Genomic DNA, 18,970 nt, shown 5'->3' with positions numbered 1-18,970 from the left:
TTCAAATTAATTTGCAACCAAGTTTAGAAACATTTGGCTGAAAATAACCCATTGGAACTAAGCATAAATATGTGTTGCTATGCAACTGGGGTTGCCATGGCGACCACCAAAAAAGGCATGCTCATTCAAACTAAACCATCTAATTACTTTATATACCAAATTTTGAGGCTTATGGATAAAAGGAAAAAAAGACATGACTTTTTTCCAAAAATATGGGATTCTGGCCCACTGTGGGCTGGAGGCAAATATTTCCACCTCCAATCTGGCGGCCACAGCCAGTTGGGAGGCAAAAGCCATCGGAGGCGGCCTCCAAATAATTCTGCCTTCACAATTTTTTCTGGAGGCGGCTGCCAATGGAAAGGCAGAAGCTACTGGAGGCGGAAGAAAGAAAATTTTGCCGCTAAAAATTGATTGGGAGGCCGCCGCATATAGGGCTGCCATTGTCCCGGTTTTTCCGCTGAAAAACGTTATAAAAGTTTTAATTAGTTTATTGTTGCAGTCTCCTCCGTAAAAATCGGGACAATGGCAGCCCTATCTATATAATATAATCTTTTTAGTTTTACTTGCTTATATTGGTCTGGCCATTTAGTAAAGACCACAAAACTTAAGATATTAGGTTCTTTTTAATAACAGCAAGCACCACAGAAGGAAAGCCAAGTACAATTTATCAATACCTAAAAAAAAAAGATCATCTTAAAGTACAAAAGCATTATTTTACATAAATATTATTGTGTTTTAGAATAAGTAAGTTTATTAATAAAGGAGAGCATTATTTTACATATTTATTATTGTGTTTCAGAACAAGTAAGTTTATTAAAAAAGAGGAGCATTATTTTACATATTTAACATTGTGTTCATGAATTAGTGACTCATAAAATATTTCTTAAACATGGTCATTATCAATTATGGTGCCAAAAACTTAAGAGCCTAGTAATAACAGAGTGTTCCAATAATGCTCTTCTTTATTAATAAACTTTTGTTAAACAGAGAAGACTGTTTTAAAGGCACTGTGCTAAAAAAGTTAAAATAAATTATTATATTCATAACTTAAGTTATTGTTTTTAATGACAATGACAAAAAAATATATACTAGCACAAAATAACTATAGCACAATTAACCATTAAAAAAATAGGCTTTTAAATGTTACCAAATTATTTTTACCCCAATAGTTTAGAGTTCCAATTTCTTCATAACTGTGAATAGTGATTAACGCAGTAAATTTCATAACATATAAATTTATTAAATTAAAACCATGTTTCAACAGTAAGCAAACTAATAAAGCAATGACAACTAAAAAGAATAAAAAAGAATTTAATTATGTTTGAACTTCAATAAAAAATGACATGAAATCATTTAATTTTAGGATAATTATAATCAGTTTTATGAAAATTTGACAAAATTTCATTCGTAAAAAAATGTAGTGACTAATATTAGAGCTAAAATATATACAACAAACTTGATAATAGTCAAATTAAGTCATAAAAACAAAGTTATTATAATAATCTTAAATTTATCAGTCGTGATATCACGTGATATCGTAGAATATCTGATAATGAGTAAGTAATGAGAAAGTTGAGTATAATAAAAAGTAGATACACGCAAGGTTGAATTTCAAGTAAATCAGATATTCGCACTCATCTAATGGATCCAAGAAATTAAAACTAATAACTTTGGAAAAAAAAAAAGATATGTAGCTCAACAAATTTTAGTATTTATATTTTGATACTGATTATAGTAAGATTTCCCAGCAAACACGGGGACGTACAAAAAACGTACATGAACGTTCAGACGGAACGTCTTGGACGCGTTCTAAACTGGTTCTAGATTAGACGCTCAAAGACGTCCTTTCAGGACGATCTATAGACGTTGTAAGAAGATTTAAATAAGAATTTCCGATTAAGTGCATTTTTACAAAATTAGACGAAAAAATACGTTTTTTAACGTTTAATAGACGTTCTGAACGACTTTTGGATGTTCAAAAGACATTCGTTAAGAAATACGGGTATTTTAGCTATCACAGAATTTGTAGGGTTCTGGGGACGAAAATTACACGTTCAGAAAATATAACAGAAACGGCAACCAATGTTCCTTATTACTTAAAACAAATGAAACACAAAGTTAAAAGTATACACGAGATAAAAACATATTTTAAATAACAGATCTAAAAAATATCATAAAAACTGTTGTTGTGGTTTAGTTTTTTGCGGTCACCGACACCTTTTCTATCTGGCGCTTTTTTAAGGATATCTCTAACGCAGTTTTCTAGTTCATTCTCGGCATACTTGGTCAAGGTCTCCGCAAAATACAAAAAAATATATATATATAAATAAGATTTAGCGAATATAAAAAAAAGAACATAACCAAGATGCAATTCAAGAAAATCCTATACAAATGTGAAGCCTAACTGAACTATTATTATTATTAAATAAGAAGTTTTATTTTACCGAAAAAAAAACAACTTATAATTATGCATAATATAACAGTTTGATCTAAACCGTGAAACCAATAAATCAATTAATTTTTTAATTAGATTTTTAAAATTAAAAAAACCTAACTTTATCATATAAAGATAATAATCAACCTAATCATTTAAGGTTCATACTTGAGGATCTGCAAAATTTTGAGTTTTTCCCACATTTTATATTCATCAATTAATTTTATAGTCAGATTTTTAAAATTAAAAAATACCAATCTTATCAATTAAAGAATAATCAGCCTTATCAGTTAAAGATCATATTTAAGGATTTGTAAAATACTGAGTTTTTCCCACATTCGATATACTGACATCTATTATTTATGTTAGTTTAATTGAAAGCTTTTTTGTACTAAAAAAAGGCAAAGGAAATAACGATATCTGTTGATGCGCAACTATTAATAGTTGCGGGTCAGCAGAAATCGGTATTAGTTAAGGGGTCACTAACTTTAAAATAGAAAATCTAGCTTTTAATACAATAACAATGTATATTTTAATTACCAACAAAATCTTTATCAAATTTTCTGAAAAATTGATATATATATATATGTATATATATATATATATATATGTATATATATATATATATATATATATATATATATATATATATATATATATATATATATATATATATATATATATATATATATATATGTATGTATGTATTGTATGTATGTATGTATGTATGTATGTATGTATGTATGTATGTATGTATGTATATGACAGCAGTTTTTAGGCTACAGATTACATCACTAAAGCCACACTATATAGGCTACACCGTTATCTAATATCGTGTGACTCTAATCTTCTTACATCAATTATATATATATATATATATATATATATATATATATATATATATATATATATATATATATATATATATATGTATATATATATATATATATATATATATATATATATATATAAATATATATATATATATATATATATATATATATATATATATATATATATATATATATATATATATATATATATATATATATATATATATACACACCTATATGCAATCACTGATTGAGTCTACATCAGTTTGAAATAATGAAGATCTACAAACATTCATATGAAATACAATTTTTCAGTCATCTGTGTTACAAACTTCTTTTTCACTTGACTCTTTTCTTGAATCCTTTATTTTGAATCAAGTGAGCCTTGAATTGATTATCTTATACAATTCTTGAGTCTGAAAGTTTAAAATATGGTTGTTAATCATAATATATAATATTATATATATATATATATATATATATATATATATATATATATATATATATATATATATATATATATATATATATATATATATATATATATATATATATATATATATATATATGTATATATATATATATGTGTGTGTGTGTGTGTGTGTGTGTGTGTGTGTGTGTGTGTGTGTGTGCATGTGCATGTGCATGTGCATCATTATGTCGTAAGTAAACAAGATATGTTTAAATAAGATAGACACATATATATAAACGAGTAAACAAAATAAACACATATATGTGCATGTGCATGTGCATGATTTTGTCAGAAGTAAACAAGAAGTCAAAGGTTCTCTCTGTTCAATCAAAAAGGACAATGGTACTATTACAACATATATAAACATAACTTGCTCCACCCTCAATAACTATTTTCAGTCTGTCTTTAAAACTGAACCTGATGGGAGTATGCAAACATTTCACGGTTGTACTCAAGCAACGTGTAAAACTAATGAAAATTGGTTCACAATTGTAGAGGTTCAAAATCATCTTAGTAATCATGAAGAAACTAAATCAATTGATGTCGACGGAATCCATTCACGCCTTTTACGTAACTGCGCAGCAGCATCTACAACACCGCTCAATTCTCTTAAACATAAACTGAAAGCATAACGCATTCACAACAAACAGCTACTTTGGATCGAAATGTGGCTAAAAGATCGTAAGCAACGTGATGTCCTAGGAGAACACGTTTCTGAGTGGAAGAACGTCACAAGTGCATTTCATCAAGGTTTTGTTTTAGGGTCACTACTTTTTACTTTTTTTGTAAACGATCTTCCAGATAGTATCGTTCACAAGATAATACTATACGCTGATGACAGCAAAATTATTGGGATCATAAAGTCAGAATCGAACATCACAACACTTCACACAGACATTAATAACGCGGTTACATGGTCAAATACTTGGCTCATGCACTTTAACATAGATAAATGTAAGTTAATGCATGCAGGTTGTCCTAAGAAACGTTTATCACATGAGTACTCCATGGAAACCGCCGATTGCATGCGCCACACAATTCCAACTACAACTATTGAAAGTGACCTTGGAATGCTCATCTCAAACTACCTGAAAGTAAGAGCGCAAGTTAAAAAAGCAGAATCCACAGCCAATCGCATATTAGGAAGGCTCAAAAATGGTTTCCGCAATAGAAACTTAACTTTGTGGCGCACACTCTTTATAACGTATATCCGGTCACATCTAGAATTCGTCATTCAAGCCTGCTCCCCATATTTAGAAACAGACATTAGGTTACTTGAGGATGTTCAAGACCACGTCACTAAGACAATATCATCTGTCAGCCATTTTGATAAAATAAAGCAGATACTCAAACTTACCAATCTCAAAAAAAGTTCATTTTTTGGTATTTGGCATTTTCCCATAGCATCAACTAATTGGGGGTGAGGTGTACAACCTGCGCGGCCATGACAAGCAGCTCAACCGTAAGAGGATGTGAGTAGAGATCAAACGTTTTCACAAACAGAGTTGCAGTCCATTGGAACTCTCTCTCACACACACACACACACACACACACATATATATATATATATATATATATATATATATATATATATATATATATATATATATATATATATATATATATAGAAGAGAGATAGATAGATATATATATATATATATATATATATATATATATATATATATATATATATATATATATATATATATATATATATATAATATATATATATATATATATATATATATATATATATATATATATATACGCTTGCACTACTATTAAATCAAAAAAATGCCAAATGAGTTTGTGGTACCATTTTTTTGATCGAATGAGGATTCTGTACAGACTCAGCATGCCATCAACGAGATCTAATCCATCCATATATTTGTTGTACGTGGTCTTTTGACTTGAAAAAATCTCTTATATTTTCCATCCCAGCGGTTAACAATGGTTATCGGATTCACCGCTTCATAACTTGTTAGAAATGCAACGCCCCTGTTATCAAACCATTTCACAGCGTGAAGCTCAACATTATCAACTGAGGTAACCATGATGGCAGTTGAACCTCTACCTTCTTTTTTTAATTCACCATCAGTGGGCATGTTGAGATTTGGAAGCCTGTTTGTACGCACTGTTCCTGTGCATGCTATGCCTTGATCATAAAGTGTTTTTATTAGTTCCAATCCAGTGTACCAATTGTCAAAAAACAGTTTGTGCCATTTATGCCTTTGTACATTTACTAACAAGTGCATCACAATATTTCCAGATGCTTTCAAATCAGGCCTTTACAAACATCAATTGAATCTGAATGTATTTCAAAATTATGAACAAGTCCATCAATACTAGCCAAGATATAAAACTTGTAACCCCACTTTTTAGGTTTTTGAGGATTGTATTGTTTCAACGAGGATCTTCCCTTGAAAGGAAAAACTTGTTCATCAATACACATAATTTCTTCATGTTTCAGGCTAATAAAAGATTCCTTCAACATGTTTACGATCGGGCGTATCTTGTAAAGCTTGTCAGTACAGTTTTCTGGACGCTGCATGTCATCATTACAATGAAGAAACAACTTTATTTTTTCAAATCGGTTTAATGTCATCACTGAAGCAACTTTTTCAAAGTACAACTCATTGCTCCAGTACATACGTGTTGATGGGAGCTTCACAATACTCATTAAATACAAAATGCCAATAAATTGCTCTAATTCATTTTTGTCCAAACGCAAATTCTTCTCTATATTTTTTTGTAACGCATATTTATTAGACTCGTCAACAATATTTTGAAGAAGTTCATCAGTTAGAAATCTTCTTACATATGATATCGGCTCGTCTGAGATTACATTCCTATTATCTTCTTCATCGTTACTGTTTTGAAATGGAAGATTTATTTGCTTAACATCATCAGCTTCTTTAATCTTCCAAATAAGATTTCGTTTTCTTTTCTGTGGTTGGCGTACTGGTGGTAGTGGTGGCTGTGGAGGTTAATATGTTTTACCGAATGACAACTGTAGTGCTTGTTGTTGATCATTACAATCAAAAACATCACTATCCGATTCTGAATTAGCATATTTTGATTCTGAGTCTGATGTAATAAAGTCTTCATCAGATTCACAAGATAGATCACTGACATAAGAAAACTCAGATTGGTCTAAAAGGAAAACAGTCTCTCCAAATGGGATTCTTAACCTCTTTGAAGATCCATAGAAGCTTTTAGGATTCATCTATAACAATAAATAAGCACTGTTAAAATATATAGAATAATAATTGAATGATAAGATTATTTAAACAGAACTTCAAAGAGGTTGAGAAAGTTATATTTCTACTTAAGGTTTTCCTAATTTAAGTTTATATTTTTAAATATATATTTAATTTTCTGTACACATTTAAATGTCTTTCTGCAGTAGAAGAAAAACAAATAATCTCAAAAAATGTATAAATATATCTAAAATGCATATTGTTGCTTTAAAGACCAACACACACACAAAGCTAACTATTTTTGACTTATTATTCAACCAAATATTTCAAAATAACTGAATGTAATGATATAGATATCATACAATACGAGTCATAATTTTTAATTAGAGCTTCCTTTATTTTTTCTTTGTTAAAATTCAAGTTTAAAAGAGGAAATAAATAATTCGCGACTTCTTTTATTACCACTATAAAAACACTGGCACATTTAATAAAAACATAAAAAAATAGCTGACTAATCACTTTACAAAATGCTAAAAAACATCTTTTGAAACAACATTAGGAAGTAAACAATTGTTTCCTTCGATTTACAGTATGCAATAGATATATAGATGGTTTGTTAATTTAAAGACACAATATGCAATATAGGGTTAACACGTCTTGGTTGTTCTGTTTGTAAGTCAACAAATAGTTTAGGTGCCGAAAAATCTTAAGGAATAAAATTGGCTAGCGAGTGGACGCTTGGCAACGTTAAGGAGTATGGCGAAACAAAAGAATAATAACAACAACCAATGAGGAAAAAGCTTTCAAGCCATAAACTATCAGTTGCACACGAAAAGGCTTGTAAAATTATTTCTCAGTCCGAAAAAAACACCATAGAGATGTTTAGTTCAAAAATGCAGATCAATCAGCACGAAACTACCTACCGCATATTTCGCACTGTTTATCACATTGCAAAAATGAATCGTCCATTTTCTGATTTGAAAGAACTAATATTATTACAGGTAGAAAATGGTTTAGACATGGGACGTATTTTACAATCTAATCACGCATGCGCTGATATTGTTTATACGATTTCAAATAAAATGCGCACTAAGCTTGTAAAATATATTCTTCATAACGATAATAAAGTAAAGTTTATGATAGACGAATCTGCCACGATGAGCAAAAAGTCTGCTCTGTCAATCTGCTTGAGAGTGAACATTCCAGAAATTTATTTTGATCTTATCGAATTAACAAATACAGAGGCCTCGTCTATTGCAAACTCTTTTATATGTGCTTTACACGATTTTGGTTTTGACAACAATTTTTTATTACGTAATTGGGTATCTTTTGCATGTGATGGTGCTTCTAATATGCTTGGCAAAAAGGCAGGCGTGGCCCAGTTACTTTTGAATCAGTTTCCTAATTTGATTTTATGGCATTGTAGCAATCACCGATTAGAGTTAGCAGTAAATAATGTTGTGCGCGATATCTTACTAATTTGTGACATGAAAAGCTTTTTTGATAAAATATATATTATTTACAGTGCATCTCATAAAAACAAAAAAAAACTGGAAACTGTTGCTATGGCTTTAAGTGTAAAACTAAATTCCATTGGTCGAATTCTAGGCACTAGATGGGTGTCGTCTAGCGCTCGATCTGTGATGGCTGTTTGGAATAATTATGCAGCATTGTATCAACACTTTCATGAATCTTCATTGGATTTAAGGCGTAATGGAGCCCAAAATGCAGATCTTAAAATTAAATTATGTGATCAATTTTCATACTCAACATGGGACTAATGCTAGATGTTTTAATAGAACTAGAACATCTTTCTAAAAAATTACAAGATAGCCAAACTTCTTTACCTGATTCACATCGGCTTATCACCTTCAAATACCATATATTTCAATTAATGAGAAATAATTCAGGTGAATATTAATTCGCAAACGGAGCTTGCAGCAGAAAAGTTTGAATTTAAAGGCGTCAAACTACAGATCGGAAAAGTTTCTAAAATTAATCAAAATGAATTTTTTAGTAAACTAAGTGAAAATCTTGATTCTAGAATGTTTACAACTAGAGCTGAGTATAAATCTTTACAAGACAAAGAAAATGATCCAAACAAAGAAAAATACGATAATTTAATAAAAAATTTACAAATTTTTGATAATCCACAATGGTTTGCAGACTAAGATCCATGCATTGGAAATAACGATATTAGACAATAAAAAAAAACTTTAAATATTTGTGAAATTACGGCAGTCCAAGGGTTTCGTGGATACATTTCCACTGGTGACTGTAATAAAACCCCTAATGATCTTAAGCCTCTGAGAACTGCTATAAATACCTTGATTGTTTCAACAGCTGAATGTGAGCGTTCTTTTTCTACTATGAATATAATCTTATCTTCCTTGCGAAACTCTTTATTAATAAAAACTGTGTCGAGTTTAATGTTCATTTCATTAGTAGGTCCACCAATTACGCATTTCGATCCAAAGGATTATGTCATTAAGTGGTTTGGGAAAGGACACCGCGATGCTAATTTTAGGAATTGTGAAGCGCCGGCATTGAAGTCTATAAATGAGAGTGAAACATTTTGGAAGATATTCTGACCGAATTTTTTTTCAATTATTTAAAAATTGGTAAATACAAAAAATTAAGACTTGTTTAAAAATAAAATGTTTAAATATACCATTGTTTTTTGATTGCTTAATGACGTTTGATGTGAAACTCAACTCAATATTTTACGGCGACAGTCTCTTAAGAATGTAACGGACCTCAAGTTGTTTTTTTAATATAGGTTTTTTACTATAGGGAAACTCTAGAGATTTATTATTCCTTTATTTAATCTACACAAAATACGAAATCTATAATTTTAGGATAGGTGGGATGGTGATTAGAAAATATTAAAAACCATCCCGCTACCTTTTATATATATATATATATATATATATATATATATATATATATATATAAATTTATATAAAATAATATATAATATAATATATATATATATATATATATATATATATATATATATATATATATATATATATATATATATAAATTTATATAAAATAATATATAATATAATATATATATATATATATATAATATATATATATATATATATATAAATTTATATAAAATAATATATAATATAATATATATATATATATATATATATATATATAAATTTATATAAAATAGTATATAATATAATATATATATATATATATATATATAAATTTATATAAAATAATATATAATATAATATATATATATATATATATATATATAAATTTATATAAATAATATATAATATAATATAATATAATATATATATATATATATATATATATATATATATAAATTTATATAAATAATATATAATATAATATAATATAATATATATATATTTATATATATATATATATATATATATATATAATATATATATATATATATATATATATATATATATATATATATATATATATATATATATATATATAAAATAATTAGAGATTAATAATTTAATAATAATAATAATTACAGATAAAAGTGCCATAGTTCGACAACAACCGTAAATAAGATGGGAGGGAGGATTCAGAAGCACTAATAAACAAGCATTGTTTAGGTCGAGTAAGCAGCTTTAAAAAGTTTGTAGTCTTTTTTTAAATGTTTCTAACAATGTTGAATCGCGCGTTTTTTCACTTAAATTGTTCCAAGTTCGTGGCACAGATGTGTAGAAAGATTTTGTACTAAGCGAAGTTCTTGTTCGACGATGTACAAGTTGACAACTGTCTGACAATCTTGTGTTGTGAGCTGGGAGGTTTGAATTTTTAAGAAATCAAGAAAGGTATGCAAAAGACTTGGTTGATTTAATAATTTAAGTATTACTTAATTTCTTCTTGCAAAGCAGCATTTCTTGCATTTTGACGACAAATAATTTCAACTCTCCAAGTTATAATCATTTCACTAACGTATCAATTATTTTTAAATTGATAGTATTTCTTTTAATAAAGTATCTAAGCCTAATATCATCCATTTCAATTTCACTATTATCAATAAACATATTAATAGTAGTATTACTACTTTGGTAACAAATAAACGCAAAAGAATCTTTACAATTATGACTTTTTCTATAAAACTATTTATTATTATTTTAAGTGAATATAAAGATTGTAAAAACATATCTAAAAAGAGATAAATAATAAGTAAATATGAAGAAAAAGCAAAGATATATAAGTTACTGGATACGGCATGGGCATGCCCAGCCTATTAATTTTGAAAAAATTTTTGAAGCCGATCTTCCGTTGAAAAAGTGACGCAGAGTGAGGCAAAAAGTTAAAATAAAAATTCGTTAATATCATTGTACAACAACGAAAAAAAAACGGAAATGCCATTGACACTACCTTATGTATTTTGATTTGGAGATTACGAAAATGATGTCCGTTTTGTTGTGTGACCCACCAATTTTGGTTAAATTCACATTTTCAAATTTTCGATTTTCACTATGAAAGTTGTCAATGTGATTTTTAATATATTTATTAGCAGTTGTTTATGATTTATTTATTAGCATTTCTTTATCATATACCTATTTGCATTTGTTTAACCTTGTATTAGACTAAATGTAAGTCTGTTTTATTTTAGATAAACTACAGTTAGTTAAGTAATATATAGATATAATACAGTGTATATTGAAACTAGAAATGCCTAGAACTTGTAAAAATCAAGCCGACAACTTTTGCTACATTTGTGGCGAACTGACTTTAAAGAGATGCAGACGAAGATTGACACCACATGTGAAAAAACTGTATGAACTATACTTTGGTTGCAAAGTCGGCGACCAGGATAAGAACTGGGCGCCTCATGCATGCTGTGTGGGCGCCTCATGCATGCTGTGTGATAGTTCACTATCGTCGTGGGCGAACAGGACTGGCGGAGGACCAACATTTGGGGTGCCAATGGTGTGGCGTGAACCTTAAAATCATTGCTCAGATTGCCATTTCTGTTTTGTAAACATATCAGGTCGCAATTCTAAGGGTAAGAAAGCTATAGTGTACCCAAATCTACCTTCAGCTATTCGTCCTGTTCCTCATTCGGCTGAACTCCCTGTTCCTGAACCTCCATCGGAAATCCCAAACTCGGACAGACAGTATCCTCGTCTGATTCAGACGAGGATACTGATGACGATGATAGTTACGAGTTGCCAGAAGATACAGAGCGTAAACCCCACTTCATAACAGGATCTGACCTGAAAGATCTCGCTCGAGATTTGTATTCAACAAAGCAACAGAGTGAATTGCTGGCTTCACGTCTCCAGGAGTGGCATCTGTTGGCTGGTGATGCAAGAGTGTCGTCATTTAGAAAGCGATCACGGGAACTGCAGCAATACTTCTCTATGGATGAAGAATTTTGCTTCTGTAATGACATCAGTGGATTGTTTGATGATCTAGGAATACAATACGATTCATCTATGTGGAATTTGTTTATTGACGCATCACTTTATAGTATTAAAGCAGTATTACTGCATACTGGAAATGTGCTGCCTTCCATTCCCATAGCACATTCGGTAACCCTGAGGGAAAGCTATGTGAATATATTACTTGTTCTGGACAGAATTAAATACAGAGATCACAGATGGTCCATATGTGCAGATTTAAAAGTTGTTGCTATACTAAATGGATTGCAGGCTGGTTTTACTAAGTACATGTGTTTCCTCTGCAAATGGGATAGCAGGATGAAATCAGAACATTATATGAAGAAATGTTGGTCACAACGAGAAACATTTGAAGTTGGTTCCCATAACGTCATTCATGAACCTTGTGGATAAAGAGAAGAATTTCTTCATTCATGAACTTGTGGATAAAGAGAAGATCATCTTACCTAATCTTCACATCAAGCTTGGAATCATGAAACAGTTTGTAAAGGCGTTAGATCACGACAAACCAGCATTTCAGTATTTGCAGGCCAAATTTCCTAAAATCAGTGACGCCAAAATTAAAGTGGGCATTTTCGTAAGGGCCCCAAATACGAGAACTGATGCTGGATGAAACGTTTTCGGGAACGATGGATCAATATGAACTTGCAGCATGGGATGCATTCAAACGGGTGTGCCAGGGATTTCTTGGAAAACATATTGCACCAAATAACGCTGATTTGGTAGACAGATTAATTGCATCCTATCAACAACTGGGTTGTAACATGTCGCTGAAGCTCCACTTTCTTCATTCCTATCTTTCCTTCTTCTCTGTCAATGGAGATGTATATGATGAAAATGGCGAGCGCTTTCATCAGAGTATTGCCACAATGGAAAGCAGATACAAGGGAAAGTGGAGCCCCGCCATGCTTGCAGATTACTGCTGGAATTTGCAGCGCGATGAACCCGATTCAGCATTCAAACGCCAGGCTAAATACAATTAAATACAAGTAAACAATTTGTGTTAAAAGTGATAATAAACATGTTCATATACTTATTCATCTGTATAGAAAAATGCATCTTACGTTACATCTTTAAATTGTTATTACAAAAAATTGTGACGTGCTACAGCATAACTGATTACATATTTGGAATCAGCACGTCTGAATTAATAAAGTTAACCTATTTTGGTTCTTGTTTTTTTCAAAAAGTTAAAAATTGTTGTAGAGTGTATTTAAATGTTTAATATCTTAAATCCAAAACTTATATACTCTATATAATTAAGTTACTAGACTAAAGACTTAAGTCTATTAACAATTAATAAACGCGTTGCATTTATCAATTGTTAATAGACTTAAGTCTTTAACGTTTGCAATGGTAAGCAGCATTTTATACTATAAATTACAGTGAAGTTAAATTGACAAATAAAATATAGTCTAAATATTAACAATATATATATATATATATATATATATATATATATATATATATATATATATATATATATATATATATATATATATATATATATATATATATATATATATATATATATATATATATTCATTAAATCAATTTGGTTTTCCGAAAGATGGTGTTTTTAGAAGACAGTAACAATATTTATATACATCTTTATCTCTGTGTATTATATTTACTATAATATATATTTATATTTATGTATATTATAAATATTTGGTGTATCCTACATTGACAAAGAATTTAAATTTTGTAGTTTAAGGTAATTTGTTTTATTTATTTACAAATTTTATATATAAATGTATGTATGTATCTATATTATATAAATACATACATAACTAAATACTAATATTTATAATAAAATATTGCTGCTCGAGTTGTACATGTACACATACACATCACACACACACAAACATATATATATATATATATATATATATATATATATATATATATATATATATATATATGTGTGTGTGTGTGTATATATATATATATATATATATATATATATATATATATATATATATATATATATATATATATATATATATATATATATATATATATAAACACATAAATGAATATATATACATACATATATTCATTTATGTATATATATATATACATAAATATATATATACATAAATGAATATATATATGAACCTACTGATGGAGAAACAAGCTGTTAAAGAAGACTAAAAATTATAAAACGGCATATAATCCTGTATTATTTGAACAGCCCCTATATATATCTAATAAACAAAAAGAAAAAAGAAACTAGAAAGACACCATAGGTTATGATGCTACGTCTCATTAGGTAAAAATGATGCACATCATTACCAAGGATATATTATATATACTAAATGTCTAATTTCGATCCGAAAAGTGAAGCTGCTTTTTGCCATTATTACAAATGACGGATTAAATTTGTAAACAAATATCTTTAACTTTTCTTTTCTTAAACGAAGTTAATATATTTTAAATTTAAATACTATTTATGTAAAAGTGTTAAGCGGAAATTAGAATACTTGTAAAATAATACACGGAATAGTGTCGCAAATGAGTTTAAGGAATAGTGTCGAGAACAAAAAAAGGGAATAATGTCACAAATGAATTTAAGGTAATATCTTTCGTTTTCAAATAGTTTGACATTTTTTTTGTTTTAAGGTATTAAATAATTTTAGAGGACTTTTTAAGACCTTTTGTTACTCTAGACAAATGTTCCTTAAATGATAAAACATTTGTATCGGTTGTATCATTTGTATAAGCGTTTGATAACGACCTGTTTTTCCTGTAGTATTGAAGTGGTATTGTTAATTGAGGGGTTCAGTGGAAAAGTAGTTTAACCCACATTTTAAAAATTTTCCGGATAATTAATGCCAACAATACATTGAGTATGTATTTTGTGGTGGAAAAAGTACCAAACCCCAAAACCCATCTATACAGTGCTGCTACCCAGTCCACCCACTAAAGCTGGCACAGCTGCTATAATCATATTTACTTTAATAGAAAAATAAAGACTGTGCACTTTCTCTCTGCCAAATTTTAGCATTATACTATTTTTGTCTGAGTTTAACCCTATTTTACGTTAATTCTCTCTGATTACAATTCTGTTTTTACTATTTGCAACACCATTCTGTTTTTACTATTTGCTACACTTTTCTTTTTTTAACTATTGCGACACTATTCTGTTTTTACTATTTGCGACACTATTCCGTTTTTACTATTTGTGACACTATTCTTTTTTTTTGCAACATTAGGCCTTTTTAATATATTCGACGCTATTCCGAAATTCATTTTTCAACATTATTCCTGTCACCCACCCAAAATTACTCAAAAAAACTAGCTGGCTCGTTTTGTTTTTTTTCAAATACGGGTTTTTTTGCAACGTTGCACAGAAGGCCAAAATCATTAGCTGGACAAAAGTAATAATTAAAATGTTTATCAGATTTTCCCCACAATTAAGTTAAGTATACTTCATACTATGAATTTAATGATACCATAAGATTGTTTATTTGGTTGCTCTAGATACCTGTGTTCCATAGCAACAGTGCATTTTGCATAGTTACCTAAGTTAAGTGACTTTCTTAAAACATCAAATTCATGAACTAATCTGATTTAATGCTACAATGCTATTTTATGTATTTGAAGATAACACAAACAAAAAATTACTTATGGTGTTTCTATGCAGTCTTGGGCTCTTAGAAACCAGTAATTTAATTTTTTTTTTAAACTTTGGCATAATTCAAAATTTCTTTAAAATATGAAATGAAAACTTTGAAAACAATCTTAACTCTAAGAGTTTATAGAAATGTATGTAGTTTAATTGTCCTTAGCCAAAAAAAAATCAACAAGCTTTCGTACGAATAAAGCTAAAGAATACTTTATGAAGTATATATAATAATACAAACAAATTTGTATATTCACAAAAAACATTTATTTACATAACATGCATTATTTTATTATATAAATAATAAACACTAATAAAGTAAACACCATCTCGAATTCTAACTAATATCAAAACTATGCAATTACAATTTATAGTTACTCAAAAATTGAAACCTCTTTGAGTACATCAAGAATGCCACTTAGAAAAACGTTGTTTTAAGGGTGACATGGTTTTCTCAAACAACTTATCAAAAGGTCAGAAGAACACATTAGTCGCCTTGATAAATCTTCATTTGATTTGGAACGAAAACACTTTCTGGAAAATAAAATGAAAACTCTTAAAGTTTCTTGTGTCTCTTTACTGAGCATGCAAATAGGCAAGTCATTCTCTCTACAACTTGACAACCACAAATAAGAATGTGATGCAGACTCTGTGACATATAATACCAGGGATAAAAGTTTACATACTTTTAGTTGTTTTGTAGCAGAATCCTTTAAACAGTGAAAAGTTAATTAAAAAGCTAGATGACAATGTACACAAAATAACATTTAACAACTTTATCATACTGACATCAAGTTCAAAAATTTAAGCAGACTTCTCTGCATTCTGAAAAAATTTCCTAGCTGTTTCCATTATTTGATGACCAAAAGTCACCAGCTATTACGTTATCAATTATCAATTACCAATCTAACTTCATATGAAACCTTGTTTGAATTTTCTGTTTTCGTCCTTGGATAATTTTCTTTTCAGACAGTGTTCATGTTGACCACTTTTTCACCATCACTTTTAATCCAACCATTGAGAGTAAAAAAGCCAAAGCAAAGACCGATCTCTGTCAATGACATATTTTTAGCTGCATCAAGATCATTTATTTTTGTTATATTGCATCCACAAACTGAACAATACTGAAAAGATGTAGTTGCTGTAGATAATGTTGTAGCAAGTTTAAAATAAGTAAACTAGCTTTTTCTAAAAGATTTCTGTTTTCTTTCTTAACTGTTACTTGAGTATAAATCGTTTCGCTAGTTGATCCATCAAGCCTAACTTTAGAATTAAATGTTAGTCTTTACAAGATCATTCAAGGAATTAATAACTTGTTTTTGCAACTGCATTGCTTGTATTGCTGTATGGTTGATAAAACATTTGTTAAAACAATTTTTAATAATTCTTTTTGTATAAATAGGAAATTTGTTATCAATTTTATGGCTTTTATTATGTTTATTTTTACAATTATATACTATATTTTATACAGTTTTTAACCATTATATTTTAACAAATAATGACTAAATATCATCAAAGCATATCTTAACACAATAAATAAGTTAAAAAAGTTGTCTTATTTTTAAAAGTATATATATATATATACTTTATAGTATAAGTATAAGTATATATATATATACTTTATAGTATATGTATTAATATATTATAAGTATAAGTATATATATATATATATATATATATATATATATATATATATATATATATATATATATATATATATATATATATATATATATATATATATATATATGTATATATACATATATATATATATATATATATATATATATATATATATTTATGTATAATATATATATTTATGTATTATATGTATTTATGTATGTATAATATATATATATATATTTATGTATAATATATATATATATATATATATATATATATATATATATATAAATATATGTATATATATATAAATATATGTGTATATATACATATAAATATAAATATAATATATATATATATACATATATATATATATATATATATATATATATATATAAATATATATATTATTTTTAAAATATCAATAAATACAGCTTCTCTTCATACTAATAATTTTATTATATAAGAAATTTTCGCTGAGTTATGGATACCAGCATCATGATGTAAATTTGAAGTAATATTTTATTTCTAATAAAGTAATATTTTTCAAGTTTATAACGTTTATAATGGTATTCATAACCTTTCTTATATAATAAAACAATCAGTATTTAGAGAAATTGTATGAACATTTGTTATTTCAAAACATTGTAAAAAAAACAACTTGAAAAAAAAAAAAATCTTTTATTTTACAGCAAGTGTTAAAAAAAGTAGCAGATCCTAACAGCAACATAAATAATTTTATGAATATATATATATATATATATATATATATATATATATATATATAGCCTTTAAAATATGTATAAGAAAAAAGGGCAAAATAGCACAAAATTGTCCTTTGAAAAAAATTAGAAAAAAAACCTTTGTCATTAACTTTTTTGAAATTAAGAGTAACAGAGGCTACTTATGAGCACACAGGACTGATACCTGCTAAGTAGTTATGAGAATAAAGAAGAAATCTCCGGTACACAAGACTGTGACACAAATGTTGTTTGGGCCATAAAATTATCAATGTTCAGAGGAGAATTTGTATTATGAAAATTGTTACATTGCCTTACATAGCTCAATTATCTTGCAATGGTATTGTTTGATATAATATAACATGATTACCTTTAAAAAAATTTTTATTTGTTTTTAGACTTGAACATTATACAGATTTATCAACTTACAAGATATTCTGTCATTGTTACCATTGATGTTAATGCACCAATCTTTAATACATCAAATCATTTTGTAATTAAATGTAAAGACCCAAATAATGAAACCAAATTATTTAATGTTTCCGGAAGTTCCGCTCTTATTACTTCATTACATAGCTACACTATATATGAGTTTTCTGCAGGTCTTCTAAATGA

At 28.0% G+C, this 18,970-nt stretch overlaps 1 protein-coding gene across 3 annotated transcripts in view; it reads left to right on the top strand.

The window, feature by feature from the left end:
- The window catches only part of LOC105846914 (phosphatidylinositol phosphatase PTPRQ), a 146,565-nt gene that overhangs the window by 52,944 nt on the left and 74,651 nt on the right, over positions 1 to 18,970 (top strand). For all 3 annotated transcript variants that reach the window (XM_065810984.1, XM_065810983.1, XM_065810982.1), the window contains exon 5: positions 18,754 to 18,970. This exon is cut by the window's right edge and continues 53 nt beyond it. In XM_065810984.1, coding sequence (XP_065667056.1) covers positions 18,754 to 18,970 — 217 coding nt within the window. The remainder of the gene's footprint in view (positions 1 to 18,753) is intronic.

The sequence above is a fragment of the Hydra vulgaris genome, chromosome 11, assembly GCF_038396675.1.
Source record: "Hydra vulgaris chromosome 11, alternate assembly HydraT2T_AEP".
In the NCBI taxonomy this organism is placed as follows: Eukaryota; Metazoa; Cnidaria; class Hydrozoa; order Anthoathecata; family Hydridae; genus Hydra; species Hydra vulgaris.
The sequence above is the reverse complement of the archived record's forward strand: the minus strand, read 5'-3'. Positions and strand labels throughout refer to the sequence as shown.